The sequence below is a fragment of the Syngnathus scovelli genome, chromosome 11 (assembly GCF_024217435.2).
Source record: "Syngnathus scovelli strain Florida chromosome 11, RoL_Ssco_1.2, whole genome shotgun sequence".
Classification (NCBI taxonomy): Eukaryota; Metazoa; Chordata; class Actinopteri; order Syngnathiformes; family Syngnathidae; genus Syngnathus; species Syngnathus scovelli.
Window position 1 is genome coordinate 1,198,613 of NC_090857.1, and position 22,045 is coordinate 1,220,657.

At 41.9% G+C, this 22,045-nt stretch overlaps 3 protein-coding genes across 4 annotated transcripts; 2 read left to right on the top strand and 1 right to left on the bottom strand.

Moving 5' to 3' along the window:
* The first annotated feature begins 8,050 nt into the window (after nucleotides 1-8,050).
* On the top strand, nucleotides 8,051-11,466 carry LOC125977632 (potassium voltage-gated channel subfamily A member 10). The gene is made up of 3 exons (XM_049734415.2): nucleotides 8,051-8,280; nucleotides 9,215-9,321; nucleotides 9,615-11,466. Exons 2-3 carry the CDS (start codon nucleotides 9,316-9,318, stop codon nucleotides 11,250-11,252), a joined length of 1,644 nt encoding a protein of 547 aa, XP_049590372.1. The 5' UTR covers nucleotides 8,051-8,280; nucleotides 9,215-9,315; the 3' UTR covers nucleotides 11,253-11,466.
* Nucleotides 11,467-15,131: 3,665 nt separating this feature from the next.
* Nucleotides 15,132-21,203, top strand: LOC125977636 (apoptosis facilitator Bcl-2-like protein 14). 2 transcript variants are annotated; one of them, XM_049734421.2, is made up of 7 exons: nucleotides 15,167-15,272; nucleotides 15,912-15,976; nucleotides 16,062-16,666; nucleotides 16,822-16,932; nucleotides 17,239-17,300; nucleotides 17,850-18,110; nucleotides 18,337-21,203. In XM_049734421.2, exons 3-7 carry the CDS (start codon nucleotides 16,072-16,074, stop codon nucleotides 18,355-18,357), a joined length of 1,050 nt encoding a protein of 349 aa, XP_049590378.1. In that variant the 5' UTR covers nucleotides 15,167-15,272; nucleotides 15,912-15,976; nucleotides 16,062-16,071; the 3' UTR covers nucleotides 18,358-21,203. The 2 variants fall into 2 exon arrangements, with proteins under 2 accessions (XP_049590376.1, XP_049590378.1); XM_049734419.2 differs by lacking the exon at nucleotides 15,912-15,976 and having other exon boundaries at nucleotides 15,132-15,272.
* Nucleotides 20,465-21,842, bottom strand: rplp2 (ribosomal protein, large P2). The gene is made up of 5 exons (XM_049734428.2): nucleotides 21,688-21,842; nucleotides 21,081-21,204; nucleotides 20,899-20,947; nucleotides 20,726-20,824; nucleotides 20,465-20,590 (listed from the first exon to the last, which is right to left on the bottom strand). Exons 2-5 carry the CDS (start codon nucleotides 21,201-21,203, stop codon nucleotides 20,514-20,516), a joined length of 348 nt encoding a protein of 115 aa, XP_049590385.1. The 5' UTR covers nucleotide 21,204; nucleotides 21,688-21,842; the 3' UTR covers nucleotides 20,465-20,513.
* Between the last annotated feature and the right edge of the window lie 203 nt (nucleotides 21,843-22,045).

The window sequence follows — 22,045 nt, forward strand, 5'->3', positions numbered from 1 at the left end:
CTTGCCGATTAATTAGCGAGAACGCTGGGCTTGTCTTGAAAGATTGACGGTTTTGATTTCGGATGGCATCCAGAGAAGAATAGCTGCCATTGGCTACATATTTATTCCCATTAAAACCCGGATTGGAATGAAAATGCTTAACGTTTGGAATATTCTACCCGATTAAGAAGATTCCGATCGAGGTTTTATTCTGGGGTGCTTCATGTCGATTGATAATCCGATCAGTGCGCATCATAGCATTTATTCGGAAATGTCGTAACAAACTTGCATATCTGCAGTACACGCGTTTTTGTGATTCCCAGAAGCAGAGCTAGCCCAAAACATGGTTAAGTGTTACTTGATGTAGCGGTGCAAATGAGAAAAATACGCAAAATAACGCTAACGTTTAAAATGGAAAGGTTTTGTTGACACAGAGGTCACTACGGCTTCTTGTATGACAACTGTGTATTTGGTCAAGGCAGCCAGGCAGTCCCACCTATCCGTCCGTCCGTCCATGCTGATGGTGACAATCACCAGCAGTGTAGCATAGATTGGTCCTCCTGAGTCCCAGGTTTGACATTTGGCTTCTGGATGGTGACTAGTGTGTGTGTGTGTGTGGGGGGGGAGACGACATTTGTCTGCTTGTAGCATGCAGCGTTTTCAATGAAGCCTCCACGCCGTGTCTATTTTTAGGCTTCCGACTTGATGCAACAGTAACAACACGTGTCACGCCACCGCTGCGCCAGCCCACGTCCGCTGCTCTCACGCGGCCCCTCAAACCTACGGAAAAGTCCACTGAAATGAGTAACTACAACTGGAGAGGAATCACTTTAGTCTATTCATTTCTGCACAGAATTTTAAAAATGTTTTTCCTTTTAGTATTCACTTTTTAAACAAACGTTTTTTATATTAGATGGAATGAACAGGTGAAGCACAAATGCCTTGGTTTTGTTTTTCATTTCCAGATGATTTGATGAATTGTATAAGACCCATCCATTTAAAAGAAAAAGAAAAGTTACTTTTCTACTAGTTTCAGTCCCATTTTGTGTAATTTCCTAAATTCTCATGAGAATTGGAGAAGGTGCATTTCAGTAGGATATTTTTTAAATGGCACAACAACAAAAACCATATTTGCCTATGCATGCCGACACATTTCACTGTAAATATTTTTGTCCAAACCCGCCGTAGCAGGAATGCACAACATTGACTTTTGTGTTGAAAACACAGCCAGCTGAGTGGAGTCAACATCAATTTCGTGCATATTTTATCGATCATTGACATTACGTTCATTCTGTAGGAAAATAGGGAGGAAGGGTGGGAAAATCTATGCATTGCTTTCCGTACGAAATGATTAGATGCGTGCAGTTTTAACCAGTGTGATCGGCACCAACACACACAGACAGCTGCATCGGAAACAAAACAAAACAAATCCCCCCCAGAAAATTGCAATAGTCTGTTGTAGGATAGCTCAGTGAAAACTTTTCAGATTATTGTTTGACCTGCATGAAAACACTCTCTCGCGCGCGCACACACACACACACATTCAAGTGAAACAAGGTGAGCAATATGCAATATGTATGCATGTGTGTGCTCCAGAGAGAATGATTGTGAATTTCACACAATATTGTACAGTTGTTCACAACTCTCCTTCCCCCTTGTATTCTATAAGGCTGGATTTACACGGCACGGCTCAAGTGAGACAATTCCGATTTGTTTTGGTGGCACCATTCGGATAAAGACGCAGTACTGGAAACAGGCGATAAAAATGCAAGTTTTGATCGATGTATTTGGGAGGTTTTGACAAAAGCGGGCTTATATATCCAAACTAAAGTTTTGGTATGTGGGGAAAGAGCGATAGCCACAGTTGGCAGGCCACCTCCCAAAAAAACAAAAACAAACATTCCATTGGAATTGGGCACTTCTCCCTGCAGTGTAAATCCAAAGAGGTATGGAAGCTTCCATGGCGATGACGGCTTTTCTTTCTATGAAATGACGAGACTGATGTACAGCAGAGCAAAGACAATAATTGCGAGAAGTCAACGGACTGGGCAAGTAGTAGGATTTGCACTTTACAAGACAAGGACCGTCTCTGGATCGGAGAACATTGAAGTCCTACCGACATGATTGAGAACGCTGATATCAATAACAATGAAGCCAATAATAATGATAATAACTCAAGTGTTTTGTGTTTTCTTTGCATGGTAGACTGACTTCAAGAACTTGCTTTTCCCCTGGAAGGCTAATTTTATCCCAAATCAATGAAAGGCCTCCTTTGCTGCTATTCTGGGTGTGCTTTTGTGTCTTTGTAGCCGTGGGGAGGCATGCAGGACAAATACCTCCTGGTGTCTTCAGCATAAAGCAAGCAAGCAAGCAAGCAAGCAAGCAAGCAAGCAAGCGCACAGTGCATTGGCTCGCTCCCTGCAGCTTGAAAGTGAGCAGAGCTTGTGCTATTTTTAGCCTTTTGCTTCAAGAAGGAGAGAAAAAAAAGCAGAGGAGGAGGAGACAGAAGGAGACTTGAAAGGAGTTGATGGAGATGGAACGCAAACATATCTACAAATACACGTCGAATGAAATTGTACGTAACGTTACCTGCCGTTTTAGCTTTGGAAGTTATTTTTAGAAAAAACATCATCATTCTGTCTCCTATGTTCAGAAAAACAAACTGGGTGTGGGCTGACATTGTAAAGTATATGTGTACGAGATGCTAATTTGTGGCCACCATATATTGATTTATGGCTAGAAAAATACTAAAATGTGACATTATGCTGCAAGACCATGTTGAATAACTAAAAAAAAAAAAAAAAAGCTTTTTAATCTAAACAACACAGACGTACATATAGTACAATCATAATGTTTGAGGGCTGTAACATAATTTTATTTAAATAATTTCATTATTTTGTTAAGCTTCATAATTATATCCATAATTATCTTCTTTTTTTTCGTCAACGTCATCTGGAAGGCCAGATGGGCTCAAACCTGAACTAGTAGGCAGCCGTGCTGTGCCACCAACGACAATGACAATTTTTGCCCTTAAAAGGATTACCATGAAAACAAGCTCTCTCATCTCATTCCACATTTCTCAGGAACAAGAGTTCACACGCCGCATTGTCCTTCCGAGGTTGACCCACGGGGCAAGTTCAGGTCAGCCAAGCACCCATTCCAAATCCCCTTTGAGGTTAAACGGGCGGGAGAAAAACAACCATTATAATGAACGGCTAACGTCGCTTTTGTGACCCCATGCCAACACGGAGAGCGCAATGCAATCTTAGTCGTGGACCCTGGTCACTTCAGACGACAGCATCTGAAAGCCAAATGAAGAGCGCTGGCTTGGAGTTGGGGGGTCGATAAGAGTTCAAAAGCAATAACAAATGGCCGGTCTCCCAGATACCTTTGCGAGGTGAACCCTCGATCTGGTACATTGGTAGCACTTGGGCTCCTTCTACTGGTATGCCAAAGAATCAATTGATTCAATGTTGAAACTTTAGAGTGACTTTTTTTCTGAATCCAGTACAGTACATTTATTCAGTTATACTTAATGTTGAATAAAATGTACAATTGTTAGATATTTCAAGGGCAGAAAGTATTATATGTATGTTAAGAAGGATCATTTGCACAAACTTAAAAGTACTTGTTATCGGTATCGGCAAACTGGCATCGGCATTCACTTGGTATTGATCGATACCAAAATTGCAGGTATCGCACAGCTTTAGTGTAAAGCGTGTTAGTTTGATATTGATGAAAAGAACGCACGCACTCCTGAAGAGGTCACCTTTGGTTAAGGCTACATTTTCAACTGCTTTTTATAGCTCTCATCAGAATGACTTTCATGCTCTATCGCAGTTTGGTTCCGAAGGGGGTGGGACCCCATTCGATTTTTATTTCCCTTATTTATAATTTGACTGGTTGTTCCTATTTTATGGTCATGTTTTAAAGGGGGCAGCACAGTACAGAAGTAGTTAGCACTCCTGCTTGACTGTTCGGTTCTGGGTACAAATCCTTGTCGAGACTCTAGCGCACACCCGTGACCATAATAAGGCCAAACACGAGAGAATAACGATGCCTAGACAAATAAAATAATAAGAATTGATACAATGTGTGAACATTTAGTATCAATACATTGACAAAAATAGATACAGAATTGAACCAACATTTTTTGTTGCCACATTGTACAGCACCAAAAACTGCCATTTGAACAGGGGTGTGTAGACTTTTGATTTTTAGGCTAAGTTATTTTTTTACCACATGAGTTTGCTCATGTTCGATGTTTTTCCAGGCGTATGTGTGTGTGTGTATTAGCGTCGGCGATTAGCACGGTGTGCATTGTGTGGGCTTTAAAGCTGCTCTCCTCAGATAAGACCCTCACATGGGCGTTAAATGACAGGCTCTGAAGTGTTAATAATAACAATAACACAGCTATTATTAGTCTGCCGGCATTGTGCAAAAGCTAGATGGCCTGGTGGAGGGAGCCCAAATGTAGTAATTACTTTTCAATGAAGCTGTCCTTGTTCAAAAGTACATTTCTTTTCATCCTCGTAGAGCTTTACAATGTGACTGATTGCCACCGAGGAGTCAAGTGTGCACCTTATTTCCAAAATAATCTGCAATAAATTGAAAATTAATCCAATAACGTTGATGCTGATTGCTCCAATAGTGTGTGGTACATACGTATATTGTGTGTGAATGTCTTGCAAAAGCAGTGTTGTAAAAATGTGTTCAATATTATTGTGTGTTCTCAACAATAGCTAATTTAAGTGGGGTACACATACCAAATTCAAACTTCTTTTCCTCAGTGGTGGAAATCCAAATCAGCAAACGCTGATTGTTGGATGTCTCCAAAAGATTATCTTGAGCAATTGGGGTGGGAATGTAGTCCAGTTGTGCTAAAGATAAGAAGATTAAGCACACGCACACTCATAGAAAACTTCATAGTATACGTTTGAGTGGCGTGTGGATGCTTCCCAGCAGTTACTAATCAAATGACAAGAGCTAATCTGGGGTACAAGCGGGACATATGGAAGACAAATCAATGCGCGTCCAATCACAGAGCGACAGTGTCATTTAGTGCTGAGCTCCTACATATAGTAGTGTCAGATTAGATTTTACAATTTGTCGGTTGCAAGGTCTTTTTAAAGGTGAAGTCAACCCCCAAAGCATTCTTTAGAATCTGACATAGATTTGTTCGTGTGTCTGTGTGCTCGCCCCTCCCCTCCCCTCCCCTCCTGTGTGCCCATGATCAGTGTGATTATTCCCACCTGCCTCTCTCTCGTTACCTGTCGTGTCTATAAATCCTGTCTGCCCCTCACTCCCTGTCGGGTCGTCGATGTCGTCACGTTTGCTGTCCTTGTGGTTCCTGTCTGTTTCGAGTCTGTTTCTGTTTGCCATCCCTATCGGTCGGTCGGTCGGTCGGTCAGTCTGTCAGTCTGTCATGTTATCGGTTTGCCAGTTCTCGTCTGTTTCCCTTAATGCCTTGTTCCATTTCCCTTTTCCCTCAACAGACCCTGGTCCAAGCTGCACTTGGTCGTCCTGCTCCACGTTCCACTCTTGATCCACGACAGAATCATAGGTTTAATGCAGCCCAAATCGTTGTAGAGATGGTGAAGGTTGCATTGCGAATGTTGTGAAATATCAATTAAATAGGAGAAATCCACTTTTGGTTTTTAGCCATTTCAGTTGGGACGCCAATTTGTCACAGTTGAGAGGTCTCAGGTCACAACCAAACACGGCTCACCAGTTTTCTGAAGCTGAATTTTGTCAGGAAGCTTGATTGGATTTAACAAATATAAAAAAAATAATCATTTTACCTGACATGCCGACGAGAGAATTGCTTAATCAAGGCGGAGTGTTACCAGGTAAGGTTCGAACGTCAGCAGCAGGGGGAGGGTTTGATGGATGAAGGACAGGCAGAGGAAGGGGACGTCTCTGTCAGCGCTCCCGCAGGACGCTGCGGTGGAGCTCATCTTTTCGCCCTTTCCCACTGCCTCGCTCACTTTTACACACAAATCACTCGCCATCGATTTATCCCCGCTCTGCTCTGAGTCTGCCACCTCGTTCGTCTTTAACGCTGTTGTGAGTGACCTCCGTGCCACTGCTCTGACCTGTGTCGTGATACTCTTAAGATCAATGGCACATTTTGCAATAAATTGTGAGTTATGACCCCGTGTGACTTTGGTGGTCACAGAACGCGGAAAATATCTTGTCCAATGGGAAAAGAGACAATGTATCATTCGTTTTGTTGTTTCCTCCCAGTCAAAAGATAAACAGGACTAATATCAATCGTATCCTTTCCCTCCCAATCGTTAAAGTTTGCAAAAGATTCCATCGATACTGTGTAGCTCAAGAGCTAAGATACATAAGTCACAAGCTATGTCACCGTTTATGTCATTGTTTGATTTCTTTGTCATTGACTCCTTTTATGTGATCTCATAGTATGTGAAGCAAGGAGATGATGGAAGGAGGAAAGAAAGGAGTCCAATCAGGCAGATGACACACGCTCTTACTATTTGTTTATTGTTTTGCCAGTAATTAAATCAGTCTTCAAATCATGAATGGACTCAAGTGGATTACTAACAACCAGGACAAATACGATAGATGTGCGTAAGTCACGATACACAGCAAATTGCACAAACACATCTCAAAATCATGAACTGAAATATCCAACGTATTGCTATCCAAGTGATTTCCTACTGTGAGTATGCGCACGGATGACCTCTAATAATCTTGCATGCATGTGATCCCCCCCCAACCATCCTACAAACATTGTGAAGTTTACACTCATGCGTGAACATAATGAGATTCCTACCCTGGAGACAACGGCCTAATATGATGGATCGCAAACGCTCCGGTGGAAAGACTTAAGACTAGTTTTTGGGGGAGTCGACCTTGACGCGCTCAGCGCTCTTCACCGCAGTGTGACAGAAAGGGGCGCGACCACGGTACGTTGTGGTTTAAAGTGGGTAACATTAGAGTCTGGCTTTCTGCTGCCAAATTGGCCACCCCACTGACAAAAGCGTCAACCAGGAACTTTTGAAGGGACGTTTTCAAGGACAATTGATTGCTGGGATTAAATCTTTTATTCATGACCTTAATACCTTAATTCAGTCTGTTCTTAATTGAGACACAGACAACTAGAATGGCACTCTTGGCAGTTTTAAGTCATGTGCAAAAATGAACGAACAAACAGATCTTTCATTTGAATATAGGGTTGAAGTAAATACACCATCAGCTCCAATTTTGATCTGTAGGAGGCACTCTATTGTTGCATAGTGCCGTTCCTGAGTCATCGGTGCAACACCGGCCCACCATACCAGAAAGTGAGTTCACCGAGAGAGCGAGGGAGAGAGAGAGAGGAGAGGGAGAGAAAGAGAGGCAGAGAGCGAGGGAGTGTGTGAGAGAGAACGAGGTGCAGGTGTATCTATGCACACTATGCATTTATTTGAAATGTATTATGAATTAATTGTCACATTATTTTTACTTTGAGCCCTCAATGTTTTTTTAGTTTTACTCTGAACCTTCAAATATAAAAAGTGTTTGACTTTACTATTTTTACTTATAATACCCTAAAATGGTACAAAGAATCACCTTGGAGTCCAATAATGAATTTGGCTCAAATATTGACAGACTCCTTGCTCCAATCTATAACTCACTTTCGACAAGGTCAATAAAGGAGTTGTTTCCCCTAAACAGAAGTGGCACAGCTCTCACTTGAGGTTGTTTCTCACTCATATGAACAAATAAAAGCGAGGTAATCGATCTTTGAAGTGCTTTTACCTAGCATGAGACGATCGGACTGATGTATGCAGCTGCAGGTGCTCTGTCAGGTATTGTTCTCTATTGGTTTGGGGGGGCACAATGCAGTCTAATACTCCAAGGTGACGTCGGATTGGACCATCCTAGTGTGTGTGCATGCTTACTCTGCGGGAAGGACAAAAGAAAATGTGGGGAGGAGGGGGGAGCATTCCTTCACACCACGTCAGACGCTAAATCTCCTATCACAAAGCTGATGGGAGGAGGGGAGTGGGAAGCCAGGTGACCCCCCCCACCCCCACCCCCTCAATCCCATCCAGCCCTCATTCCACCATCCCTCCTTCAGAATTTAAAACCTTGTTCCAGTGTGAGTATGTGTGGCTGTGCATTGTTTTGTATCTGCGCGCATGTGGCAGCTCTCATTTCCTATCAGGTGTTCAATTACCCAATGGGAGCTTTGATAGAGACGCTCTTGAGAGGGAGTGCGGCTGAGGCAGGAGGATAGAAGAAGAAGAAGAGCAAGAAGTGGAGGGCATTCCTGCCGGGTCGGGTCGGTAGGTGAGAGCTGATAAGATTGTTGTGGTTTGTTTGTTTGTTTGCTGCTGAAGGTGATGTTGTCATTGTTCAATGTGAGATCACTGGAAGTTTTTGTTTTTGCTGACATTGCAGAATCCATATTACCTAAGGTTTTAATTCACGCTGCTGAATATTTGGTGTTGCGCTGCAATGCAAAAAAAAAAAAAAAAAAAAAAAGAGCCAAGATAGAGAACACTCAGGGTCGGTCGGTCAATGCAGAACGCATGCAGCCTTCAAGTCCTATAGAGGAGTCGTGGGAATAAGAACAATCGAGTTGATTTATTCGATTCAGCTATATATTTCTAGTTGTTGTTTTGTTATTCACCATCCTGAATGAAGTAGTGATAGATGTGATTTATGTTTGGACTTTGACCACTATTGCATTCAACGAATTAATAATGCGCAAAAAAAGTCAAATAAAATAAAAATAAACGTGGGCTTGCAAAATGCACTTCAATGTTATACTGAATAGACATATTGTTGTATTAGTCATGAAAAGACCATTTTTTTTTTAAAATGGCCCCACAAAAATCACTGAAAAGAAAAAGTTAAATTATAAAAATGTTTTGCACATTAAAAGCAAAGAAGAAATAAAGTTGGTTAAAAAGTTGAATCAAAACCATGGAAATATTTTTAAGGCTACATTTTCTACGGGACGTCATTGGCTTCCACGCAAAGGTGTGCCTAATTAACTATGGGATCAGCACACACACTCACGTACACACACATAGATTGGGTGTAAGCAGTTTCCCGGGCAAACCTGCCGAGGTTTCACTTCCGTCATGATCTCAAGTTGGAACGCGGGGGCGGGCGGGCGGGGGGGTATCAGATGGCGAGTTGTGTGCTGATGCAAACAAAAACGGACAAAAAAGCATTTAACGCAGCTGGGTTGCGTTTTGCTCTCATGTCCGTTCAGGTTACCGAGGAGGACTAAAGCTACCTTCATGCCAGCCAGCAGAACTGAGGTCCACGCTGGACCCCCTTCTGCAGTCTTGACACCCGAGAAAACCAACAGCCATGGAGGTTTGCACTAATATTATTTATAAACTGGGGCCAAGCACAGACGCAAACAAGGAACCCCCACCCCCCAAAAAAAGAGGCTTGTAGCTTCTTGCAGATTTCACAAAATGGTGGCAAAGCACTGAAAGTAGAGCGTATCATAAGTCATGACCATGCATGGCTATATTCAGAAGTTGAATTGCTCACACAAACAAATCTTCAGATGGGGCATACTGAACTAGCCTAAATGACGTTCAAACATACCCAAGCGCTTTGTTTCACTCAGAGGACAAATCAAGTATCCATCTACTGTCTAGGTTCCTCTGGTTAACTTTGAAAATGTGGACGATGTGGGCATCAACTTGGGCGACCCAAGCGACTCCGGCTACCCGACGTCGCCCACGTCGGAGGCGCCGGATCCCGAGCGATCGCCCCGTCGCTCTTCCCCGCGTCCATCCCCTCGCCGGGGCCGCCGTGAGGGCGCGTCCTCTTCCACGCCATCCAAGGCCACCTCCAGTAGCTGCAGCCTGATGTCAAATATAAAGCTTCTGGTGAACGGCGAGTCGGGTTCCGACGGCGTCTTCAGCAGGATGCCGAGGGACTGCTATGACAACGAGGACTTCTTTGAGAGGACGGGCGGGGGGGACCGAGACCAGAGGGTGGTCATCAACGTTTCGGGCCTGATGTTCGAGACCCAGCTGAGCACACTCAACCGGTTCCCGGAGACTTTACTGGGCGACCCGGCCAAACGAATACGTCACTTTGATGCCATGAAGAACGAGTATTTCTTTGACCGTAACCGTCCGGCCTTCGACAGCATCCTGTACTTCTACCAGTCTGGCGGGCGGGTTCGCAGGCCGGCCAATGTCCCATTAGATGTCTTCGCCAGTGAGATCGTTTTCTATCAACTGGGCCACGAAGCCATGGAGCAGTTCCGTGAAGCCGAAGGCTTCATCAACGAGCCCGCGGTCTTGTTGCCGACTAACGAGCTCAAAAGACAGTTCTGGCTCCTGTTTGAGTACCCTGAGAGCTCCAGTGCGGCCAAAGCCATTGCTTTTGTCTCCGTATTTGTCATCACAATCTCCATCTTTATCTTTTGTCTGGAGACTCTCCCCGTATTCAGGCAGGAGAGCGCTTACATTGTCCATGAAGATCATGTGTTTAACAAGAGCACGAGTTCTCAACCTGACTCCAGAGACTTGATAGCTTACTTCACAGACCCTTTCTTTATTGTCGAGACCATTTGCGTCATCTGGTTCTGCTTCGAGGCCGGCGTTCGTTTTGCCGCGTGTCCCAGTAAGCGCGCTTTCTTCTACAACATCATGAACATCATCGACATCGTGTCCATCCTTCCGTACTTTGTCACGTTGGGCACAGAGCTGGCGACCACCGACGACGACGACGCCAGCTCCGGTCAGAACTTGTCCCTCGCCATCCTGAGGATTATCCGCTTGGTGAGAGTGACTCGCATCTTCAAACTGTCCCGCCACTCCAAGGGCCTTCAGATCCTCGGGCAGACCCTCAAGGCGAGCATGCGAGAGCTGGGCTTGCTTATCTTCTTCCTCTTTATCGGCGTCATCCTCTTCTCCAGCGCCATCTTTTTCGCTGAAGTCGACGAGCCAAAAACGCAGTTTGTCAGCATCCCGGACGGATTCTGGTGGGCGGTGGTTACCATGACCACAGTGGGCTACGGAGACATGTGCCCCATCACCATTGGCGGCAAGATGGTGGGCACCTTGTGTGCTATCGCCGGGGTGCTGACCATCGCACTGCCCGTTCCTGTCATTGTGTCTAACTTCAACTACTTCTACCATCGCAAAGCGGAGCAGGAGGAGAAGCAGATGATTGACGACGCCACCAAGGCCCAGAAAAACTCCATGGCTGAAAAATACGGCAGCACGACGACGCTGGACAAAAGCACCTGGAATCTTGAGAAGAATGGCTTCCACTCGTAGAACAGCATTTTCTTCCATGATTTTTCGACTTCTGTAGCATGAAGACGGACGGTATTGATATCCTTTACTCAAGTTATCTTATTTTAGACACAGAAAAAGCCTTTGAAGAAATACAATTTCCATCCATCCATTTGAATCTGGTTCTGCAGGCTATTCATGTAGGATCGGACCCTACTGCATAGAACAAAAAAATACAATACAGCAATAATCATGGCCAAAAATATAATAACCTACAGCCGTCGTATTCTGCAGACCTATTAGCTTATTTGAGTATTCATTAATCAGACAAATTCATTTGATGATGTAGCTCACTCTTCAAACTCTTCTAGATGGCTAAAAAGGTTTTAGTAATCAACTGAGAGACAACTTCAGTATCTAAAAATGTCTGTGAAAAAAATGAATGTTGGATGTTGCCATATTGACAAAAATCATACAAGAAATATTTGAAATTATTTTGTTATGAAGTATGAGGCAGAGAGCGAGAAACATTTTAGTGGTGCTCAAAAGTGTTTTAAATGACACTTAGGAATCACTTGTGTTACATTCTGTCTCAGGACAATTTATATATGTATATTGTGCATGGACATTTAGGGGATCCGAGTCTGATGAGTATTTGCAATGTTATTATATTTGTATTGGCATAATGTTCCAAATCAGAGTATCATCATTATAATCATAATCATTACTTCCACCTGCGATTCCACTTGACCATATTTACTTAAATCTATAGTACAAGACTCTCAAGGACGCTGGGAAGCGTCCACACAGTGTGAGACGTCTTTAATTGTAGTTAAATGAAATCAAATTGATAGCTTGCATGTTGTGAATGAGCTGCAAAATACCAAATCAAATCCTCAAAGAACTCGCATGCCAAAAACACACACGTTTGATATTTTCTTGCCAATTGCATATTTATGCAAGGGAAATCCTTTAAAGTACAATTAAAAGCTTGTCGAATAAATGCACTGAATGTTAATTGCACTAGTGAGGCTTAAATACGCACAGGGAAGAACATTTATTATCACAACTGTAAGCTTTATGATGTATTAGGAGGAGCTGCACACTCGAAATGTAATCATGTACCATTTATACTGCATGCCATACAGAAATGAGGCTCGTACTAAAGTTTGACGTAATGAATGTAGCTAATTATAAGGATGGCTGCTCCAGTGGTAATCATGTGAGACCGTTAGATGCGCATGCCCCATTTCAATTATAACAATGTGACATTTGGAAGTAGAATTTTTAGAACAATGGCTGAGAATGTAATCTTGCAATGAACGTAGTAAATGCAATAATGTTGCCACGTGCGCGTAGGGGAACTCTGTTTGACCCCAGCAAAACAGCAATAATTCCTATGGTAGCCAATAAGATCCTTTAGTGACTTGGTTGCTCTGCACTTTATTTTAGGAAGAAGCACTTATTCTTATGGAGTACAGTTGAGCGACTGAGAAGCAGAGTGGTGCTAACTCCATTGTGGAGGGAGAGTGTAAATAGCACACTGATCCTACAGGATGGGTGCTGAGTGCAAAAATTCATTGCCGCCCCATGTGTCAATATTGGAAGTAAACTTTGACCTGTCAACTGTTTATTTCTGGGCTTAACTTGAAGGTGACCAGAATGGAGTTAGTCCACTTGACTTCTTCGCAGCTCAGTTGTAAAAAATGAATGTGTGAATGACATGTTGTTAATTCTGTAAAGAGTGCCTTCCATTAAACATGTATGCTAAGTGTGTGGAGTCTCCCACTCATCATTTGGCTAATATGCTCATCTCACAGTCGACGCTACTGTTGAATGGATTTATACTTTTTTCCAATTTTCTGTTATAGCTAATATATTTTTAGATTTTACTTTATTTGTGTATTATAAATTTTGGTTTGGTGTGCTTTACCCCAATTTTTTTTTTTTTCAAATATTTCTTTATTTTTATTTTTCATGTAGCATTTTTAATTTGCATGTATATATTTAGTATTATGTTTTTAAGATGTTTATATTTTGTTATATGTTGATAGTGAAGTGTTTTGTCATTATATTTTGTTATTTTATCAAATATTTTGCACTTATTGTCTATTTTTGGGGTTTTTGCATTTTATCTTAATGGACCCTTGTTCTGACTTTGCTTTAAATGTAAGCAGATGAATCATTTAGAAAAGCGTCCATTGTTGAGAACAAACGTGTCCTTGTGGAGGCAATGGATGACTGACTGAACGGCGACCATCAGGCACACACACACACACACACACACACACACACACACACACACACACACACACACACACTTGAGTCACACAAGGTTAATACTGATTTGATGCTGCTGTCATTTATAATTCATCAGGTATTACACCAAAAGAATGTGGAGAAATCAATGCCAAGGTCAGCTGAAATGTAACAAAGCGGTTTTACACCGCACTCTAAAAATATTTATTTTGGGGCATTTTGGATAGTATTTTTGTGAAATATTTCAATTTCTTTTAAGCTGACATTTTGGTATTTCTGTCATGTTATTGTTTTTCATTTGTTTTTTTTTTTTTTGCTGTATTACCTTTTTGCATTTTATTTTAAAACTCTGTTTTGGTTTATGCATGACTTGTATCTTTTTCAATTTTGTACTTCAAACATGTTTATTTAATATCATTTAGAATTCCAAATTTGCCCGAAGGTGTGCAGATGACTGACAGACGGACGGACGGATAATTTAGACTGATTAAAATGTTACTATTTTTGTAATATTTGGTTTTGCTTCTTGTATTTGTTATATTGTTTCTATCGTTTTATTAACTGAAGGCTGTATTTTTCCCAAATACTTTCTATATTACTTCCAATAGTCTTCCAATAGTATTTGTATTTTTTACAGCAATATTTCTCCCTTATTTGCTAAATGTTGTCCTTTTTTATTTGTTTTTGTATTTTTGTTGTAATACTTTCCATATTTCCAAGATTGCGTTCCAAAATTATATTACACAGCATTTTTACAACATGGTCTTATAATAGCACGGTGGAGTGACTGAACAAGCACCGACTGCCCCTCCTTGGAAACAGTCCCAAACATATCAAAGAGTCCGATTTCTGCTCACACTGCAAACGGCTCATGAGCTGCATGTAAAACAGCTGTCAAAGTTCAGTCTTTGAGTTAAGTATGTTGCCAGGATGCGCTGACTGATGTTCTGAAGCTTAGAGACGCTATCTCTTATTGACCAGCGGCGTGTCCATCCAGTACCCTGATTTTGAGGACAAGGTTGCACTTTGCAATAGCTTTTGGTTTAGATTTTTTAAAAACCAGACAAAATGGTAATGAGCTGCAGGAAACCTACATGAAAAAGTTCTTCCCATTTATATTACAATAAGGGCAAGTGACAAACTGCCCTAGCAAAAACAGCAGATGGCACTGTTTTGGGGGTTAGGGTCACTTGGGTCCAGTGCAGAGAAATGTAACACCTATCAGGAATATAACAATATCTAGAGTATCTTCTAAAAGTGTTTGTTATTAGTTTGAATGATATGATCCAAAACACGTTGCTATCATTTGAAAGTGTTTTACATTACACTGAAATAATAGACCATCCTATTATTGATGACATGGAGGGATGCAATTGGATGAAAAGAATAGAAAGTGGGTCAGCAAGGTTCTTCGAGTCAGCCAGCGCCATTTATGGAAAGGTTGACGCCTGTTTGGTGCAGGTGATTTGAAAGTGTTTTACATTACACTGAAATAATATACCATCCTATTATTGATGACATGGAGGGATGCAATTGGATGAAAAGAATAGAAAGTGGGTCAGCAAGGTTCCTCGAGTCAGCCAGCGCCATTTATGGAAAGGTTGACGCCTTTTTGGTGCAGGTGAAGGGGGAGTTTCCATCCCCGCCCCGTAAACTGACAAGGTTGGTGACATCACACAAGTCTAGGTAAGGAAGTGGAGCACAAAAGCGGCCAACAAGCAAGAAGCTGCACAGGAGTGTAGTTCCTCTATTGAAAGCACACACAGAGAAATAGACGTTTTGATCGTCAACTCATTGCACTATGTAAGTCTTTTCGCTTGATTATTATTATTTTTTTAGAATATCAATGTTATCAATGTGTATATTTTGTAGATGAATGCTTTTAAGGTTACATATACAGCACTTAATGGTGGTGAGTTTAGCTGATCACCTGTTGTTTTTCTCATGATAAATCAATATTTGTGCGTCAATGTCTCTAATGATGCAAGAACTAATTTCTTTTTCTGTAGTCATATGTCACTTTATGATATACGCAAAAAGGCCTGATGCAAATAACTGGATTGTAGCAAGTTGTTTGCACTTCATTTAGTTTCTTTTATAGAGCGTACAGAAATGTTTCAATCCAAAGTGTACTAAATTGCTTAAGCAAAACACAAAAATACAAAGTTAAAGTGTGTATTCAATGCAAATATATTCATGAAAAAATAAACTTAAAAAATAAGAATGATAAATAAATATGATGAAGTTATTACTCCTTTTTTTGTCAAATGTATTGATGTTCAAATAAAGCACAAACTAAACAAGAATAAAAACATTGATTCTATTCGCTAGATATCGCTGTATTTATGAATTGTCTGGAATACGAGCGCTGTATTCCATTTGATCTGACTCATACTGTATGTTACTTGTATGTCGTATGTGTTTTTTCAATGCCTCCAAAAGATTTATTATTGAGCAACAACAAACCTCTAATCCGACAGCTTGCTTTGTGTTGATTTCCTATGAAGGTGAGTCATTTACAGGAAACAACTCGCAAACTCTTCATGACTTTATTATTTCTACAAAGTGTTCTCTATCCTCTTGTGGTTGCAGTTACCCCACCATGGAAGCGCAGACAGCCCAGCAACGGCCCAACGACAGTTCTGTGATTTTCGTGACGCCCAATGACACGCGGCGTCTTCTGGAAGTCTATGTCAAACGCAGCCTCAGCCTCAACGATGAGTCACTGCGACACAAGCGTCACGAGCGCAAACTCAAGTGGGTGACCATCCCCAAAAGTCACCGGAGACATTCCAGCGACCCTTCCATTCATTTGGCCGGGGCCCTGAACGACGGGACTTTCCACTCACTTGCTCCCACCGAAACTCCCCCGGACATACCGCCCGACAACAATGTCAGCAAGAAGTCCAAGAAGAACAAAAAGCCCTCCTTGTGGAAGACCTTCCTGGGTCTGTTCTCGCGACGGAGCACTGAGGAGAAAGACGAGGTGCAGGAGTGTTCGTCCAACATTCCCGAAGCTTCCGACGATGACGCGGACCGCACCGCTGTGTGCCTGCCCGCCTCGACTCCGACCTCCTCCACAAAGAAGTCGTCGTCAAAGAGAATGAGTTTGAAAAGAAGGTTCTCCAAGAGGCGGCTGTCCCATACTAAGATCAAGAGAGAGGCGTGCGACCCGGAAGACATTGCCGGAGTAGAAGGTATGATCTAAAAAACGCATCTCGCTGGCATAACGAGACGAATAGCGACATGATACTTGGAGTGAACAACCAATCATTTTCCCACCCAAAAATCAGGATCGTTTCCAGTCGGTCCTTTGCAGTACCTTTACTAATGTCCCGTTTTTGATTTTCAGCTGTGGTGAGTGTGGAACCGACCATCTCCTACTATGAGAAGATGTCCGAGGAACTGGAGAAGATTCTCCATGAGGTCAAGGAGAATGAGGACGTGGTGACTATGTCAGATGGTAAGGACACGTGTTTGGTGGCCTTTGCTCCTTTAGTGGTTCACATAGCTGACAACCCAACACAGGTAGGTGTGAGCTGTACGGGGCCTAGTTAGTTACGTGGGTAGGTTGGTAAATGCTCAGATGGGTCGATTGGGGTTGTAGGTCAGGCTTAGGTTAGATATGCGGTTAGATGAGCAAGTTCGAGGAACGGTCAGGCATGTCTGTGGGTAGGTTAACATCTATTTTATTTTCAGTCAATGTGTGATGGTAGCAGCTGCTGTCAGGCATACCAACTCAACGTGGTGTTTATTTTTCTTTTCCTAGAGGAAGTCATCAACCGGATCATCGCTTTGACGAAGGAGCAGGGAGACGCTATCGACGACAAGGTTAGTCGGCTATTCAAAAAACGTGATGTTTGCCCGATTGTGAGTGACATACGGGGTTTCGGCCTCACAAAAGCCATATAGATATAGGTTTGGTTGCAAGCTCGCTAATTAAGAAGGTATGATAGGTAGTAGGTTGGATGGGTAATGGAAGGATAATGGTAATGGTAGGATGGTAGGTAGGTTAGATTGATAGATTTCTTGAGGAGACATTGGTAGGTTGAAAACATTGGTGATAGGCAAGCATCAAAATAGGTAGGTGTGTGAAAACAATGCGATGGTTAAGTTATGGCTAAATGGTGAAGGTTGTTAAATGGGTCAAACATGATTTCACAAATGAGGTGATAAGACGTCGTGGTAGTCAAAGTTCAAGCTTCAACCTGCGTGTGCTCTTATCTCGTCCTGCATTATCGCTCACTCCTGACTTTCAAAGTTGTAAACAACGGTCACCTCTGAAGACATCAGCATAGATCCTAACATAGTATCGGTTTTACTAGAAGTCAACATGAAGGATTTTCTTGCCTGACATTTTAACTCTGGTTTTCCTTGCAGATTAAAGACAATTCCACCCTGAGGAATTTCTTCCAAGGGTTGTCATACTCTTCCTTCCAAAGGCTAGCTGACGCTTACTTGTTGAAGGAGGCGTCACCCACGCGCATGCAACCCATCATCCCGTCCACAGCACCGGAGCTGGTCAAGCTGGCCTTCACGTTGGACTTCACAGCTCGCGTCGCCAGCCTCTCCCGGCAAAACGTCGGCTACATCACCGGCCTGGGGAACCGCTACCTACAAGACCGATTTGAATATAAACAAGTAAGAAATTAGCATCATTTTTTTGCATAGATAACTCAACCAAGAATTTTTTTTTTACATTGTTTGTGTTAATAAATCTTGTTCCACCAATTGGGTTGAATTGGGTAATTTCATGTCACACACTTGATCTCTGACGACACAATTGTTGGCAATCACTGTTCTACAATACACGATTACGTATTTTGTAATAATTTGTTTTTTTTAATTGATCTGCGTTCTCTTCTAGGCGTGTTCGGAACATCCCTAATGACAGAGGAGGCAGCTACGCAAATGGTGGAACCAGTTCCCGGAGTTAAGGATGAGGTTCAAGTTTCATTTGTGCTTACACAACATGCTGACACGGATGCTTTGAAGACATTCCAAATGTAATACCATAGTAGCTTGGTCTACTATTTTGTTGGAGTCATGCTGCAGGGCTCTGTAACATAGTTGAGATTTTATATTTTGGGCATGGCACCTATATTGAGAAAAACACTCAATTAAATGTGGTCCAAATATGCTATATCATTGTTAGATAAGCTAAACATTTGTTGCTAAACAGATGTAGACCATTTAAGTTATTGGCGGAGGAGTTAGTTCAGGCCAACTAAAACAAAAAAAGGGCAATTATTACATATTTGTAGAGTTTATGTACTGTATAAGCGTTAATTTGGAGCCGCCATGGAAATCCAGTGTTTATGTAATAAATGTGATGTTTACTTAATTTAGTTAAAAAAAAACAACTGTGCAATACTGTTTACAATCCCACAATTTCACAATTAAGATGTTAGTTGTCTTATTTATTAGAAGCGCAAATCAAATGTGAAATTCTGTTTTGAATGTGAATGCAGGCATTCATCTTGCAAATAAATATGTCAAATCAACAAAAGCTGTTTTGGGATGAAGGGAAGGGCAAAGGTGGAATAGATTAACATGTGTTTTGTTGGCCTATGCTAAAAGCACAGGAAGCCAATGGGAAGAACTCAAACCAGTGCCGCACCTTTTGTCAAGCGAAGACTTTAATTCAGGACTAGTAGAAACAACAATGTGGATGTGCGGAAGCATGCAGAATGCGGTTCGGAAATTCCACCGTGTCGAGACCTTTAGGAATATTTGCCGTTTGAATGATGTAACACAGAGCCTTGCCGCACCCCATCTTGGCCTAATAATGCTAACGTGTAGTTAAACAGATGGAATGTGGCAGTGTGTCAGAATCTAGGCTGAAGCGTACGCTGATGGATCCCACCTGAGGAACAGGTTGGCCCCGCAGGCAGATGGCCACGACGAGGAACGCCTTACACTTTTTACCGATTGCTTTGACGCAGCTGTCATCTCAAATTTGCAAACATTTTTTTTTTTTTTGCAAAAGGTTCTATCTGTGCCAAAACATTTAAAATATGGAATAAAAGCAGAATTGGCCTTCACACAACTGCATTAATCATTAAGCCTCAGACTCCCTGTGACGTCCTAAATGTAAACATGTGCTGTCTGTCGGAGGGTCAACATTGCAACTCCAGCACAGTTCGCTTCTTGGAGAACTAAGTGAAACAGGAAGTGGAAAATTTACAGCAGTGATACCACTGTGACCGCAGCGTGTGGGTGAAGATATGAGCATGGTGCAATGTCCTGTGGGGGAAAAAAAGGCTTACTATGTAAAGAAATATCCATAAATTACATATTGGTTATAAACGTATACAAGACTTTTCATTTTTTATAATGTAGCATCACTGACAGAAACTAGCTCTTTAGATTGTATATTTTCTGTAGTTTTAAAAATATAATCTGGTGTGTTCTTTCTCAGTCCAGGTTGATTTTAAGGCTATTCCAAATGTATTCTTGTGTGATCGCTCATGAGGAAACGAGAAATGAAATGTATTTCTTTTAAATACATTTTAAAAACAATGATGTGAAAACTCATTCATTATTCATTGGGACTTAAACAAGAAACAATGTGTGAGAAATTAAGAGCCCAGCACATATCCAGCTTTCTTTCTATCAAAGTAGACTTGTTTGTTGGCTGTCAGATCTCTGTTGTGGGAAGTTATCTCAGATGGCAATTTACTGCATCCTGCAGGGCAGTCGCTGTACTACAACTGACATTTTTGGGGGAGTTTTGTTGTGTTGGTCATTGTCTAGGGTAAACATCTGGAACATAAATTTTGCCCTCACCGTAAAACTACTGCCAATGCGGAATGAACATTTTCGGACTGGGCTACGTCATTCAAGCGCTTTTGCAGTATGTTTGTCAAAAATGTTGACTCCACATTGGCAGCATGACTCGTCCGTAGAAAACATTTGCCTCCTCTCGTGCCTGTAACATTTTTTGAAATCCTTTGTGAGGAGTAAGCAAGAAAAATAAAGGGTGGCTCAAACACTTTTCTGCGTAAACCTTTTACTTTATTGCTTTTTAGAAGTAAAGGCAGATTAATCAAAGAGTCCAAAGCCCATGTCTTCATCCGACTCTTCAGATTCTTCTTTCTTCTCCTCCTTTTTCTCTTCCGCTGAAAAATAAATTAGTGACCGTCAGGATTGCTTAAATCTGTGTGCTTCCATAATAATTCAAAGTACACCTAAATCTTGATTGTACACTGGGGTACAGAATTTGGGAATCAAGTAAATCGGTAGCAAAGACTTACCAGCAGCAGGTGCGGCTGCAGCGCTTGAGGCACCTCCTGCAGCAGCAGGAGCAGCTGCCACAGCGCCACCCGCTGGTACGGAGGCTAGCTTAGAGAGGCCTGCAAGGAAAAAAGGAAAGTTCAGCATTTCCCGGTGCCGCATCTTAAAAGTGCATTATTATGAAAAAATTTACCTGAATTCATAACTTCATTGATGTTTTTCCCTTCCAGCTCACTAATGACCTGTACAGAAAACAGATTCTTGTTGGAAGATAAATTTCCAATGTGGAGGAGTCAGGAATTTAAAGGTATGATTAATGTAGATTCTTAAGTTCTTTGTGGTAGTGTATAGAGTACTGCATAAATAACTGCATACCTTGTTTAAGCGATCATCCTCAGCCTCAATCCCTACGCTGCTCAAAATGGCCTTGATGTCTTTGGCCGCGGGGCTGGTGTTCCCACCGAGCACAGCCAACAGGTAAGCGGCCACGTAACGCATTCTGTCAACAACACACAAGCATTCCAAATGAGCTGAAATTATAGTTTATTAATTCTAATAAAAAAAATAGTGACGTAAAATTCTACTTTATTTGGATGCTTGACGAGGTCCACTGGACCACCCCGGGTGAGCTATCTACGCCCCTGGAGCTGTTCTATCTATAATAGCATAAGCTACCCTAACATTGAGCGTCGCCTCCGATCAGCATTTTAAACGTGGTTAAAGGTCAGACTACGTATGGTGATCTTATTCAGCGTAAAGAATATACGCTATAATTAATCGTTGTAGAAATATATCAAACAATGGCAGCATGGCGGAGGACTGTCTTCACCGTCCTCCATTTCTGACACAAAACAGCATTTCGCTCCGGCTAAAACGTTATTGGTCGCCCATGAGAACTAGGTATTGGGTATACGCTTCTTAATACTATTAACATTTACTTAAGTCATCGTACACGAGACAAACATTGGTGGTTTTAACTTACTTTAAGTCTAAAAAGACACGAAACGTCGGTCACGCTCGGAAATCCGTCAGAGTGGGACGGAAGGAGGGGCGTTCCCGAAATATGTAGGACTGGAAGGCTGCGATCCAATTGGTCCATTTAGACGCCTGTCATGACGTCATGACGTCACTGTATAATGCTGCCTTAAAGCAATTTTTGGTGCATTTTTCATTGAGTATGATTTTGCTGTTATTCAGTTCTATTGGGCTGTCAACAACCCATTTTCAAAAATAACGTTAGGCAATTTACAAGGAATTTTGAATATGCCTCAGTATAATGATTTTTTTATGTTGTTTTTCAAAATAAAGAATGGATTACTGACATGCACATTTAAATTATT

Coding starts and splice junctions, on each gene's coding strand:
- LOC125977636 (XM_049734419.2), top strand. CDS start 16,072: ATGGAAGCGCAGACAGCCCAGCAACGGCCCAACGACAGTTCTGTGATT. Junction 17,301..17,849: donor GAGACGCTATCGACGACAAG/GTTAGTCGGCTA, acceptor TTTTCCTTGCAG/ATTAAAGACAATTCCACCCT. Junction 18,111..18,336: donor ACCGATTTGAATATAAACAA/GTAAGAAATTAG, acceptor GTTCTCTTCTAG/GCGTGTTCGGAACATCCCTA.
- rplp2 (XM_049734428.2), bottom strand. CDS start 21,203: ATGCGTTACGTGGCCGCTTACCTGTTGGCTGTGCTCGGTGGGAACACC. Junction 20,825..20,898: donor CAATGAAGTTATGAATTCAG/GTAAATTTTTTC, acceptor TTTTCCTTGCAG/GCCTCTCTAAGCTAGCCTCC. Junction 20,591..20,725: donor TGCAGCCGCACCTGCTGCTG/GTAAGTCTTTGC, acceptor TTTATTTTTCAG/CGGAAGAGAAAAAGGAGGAG.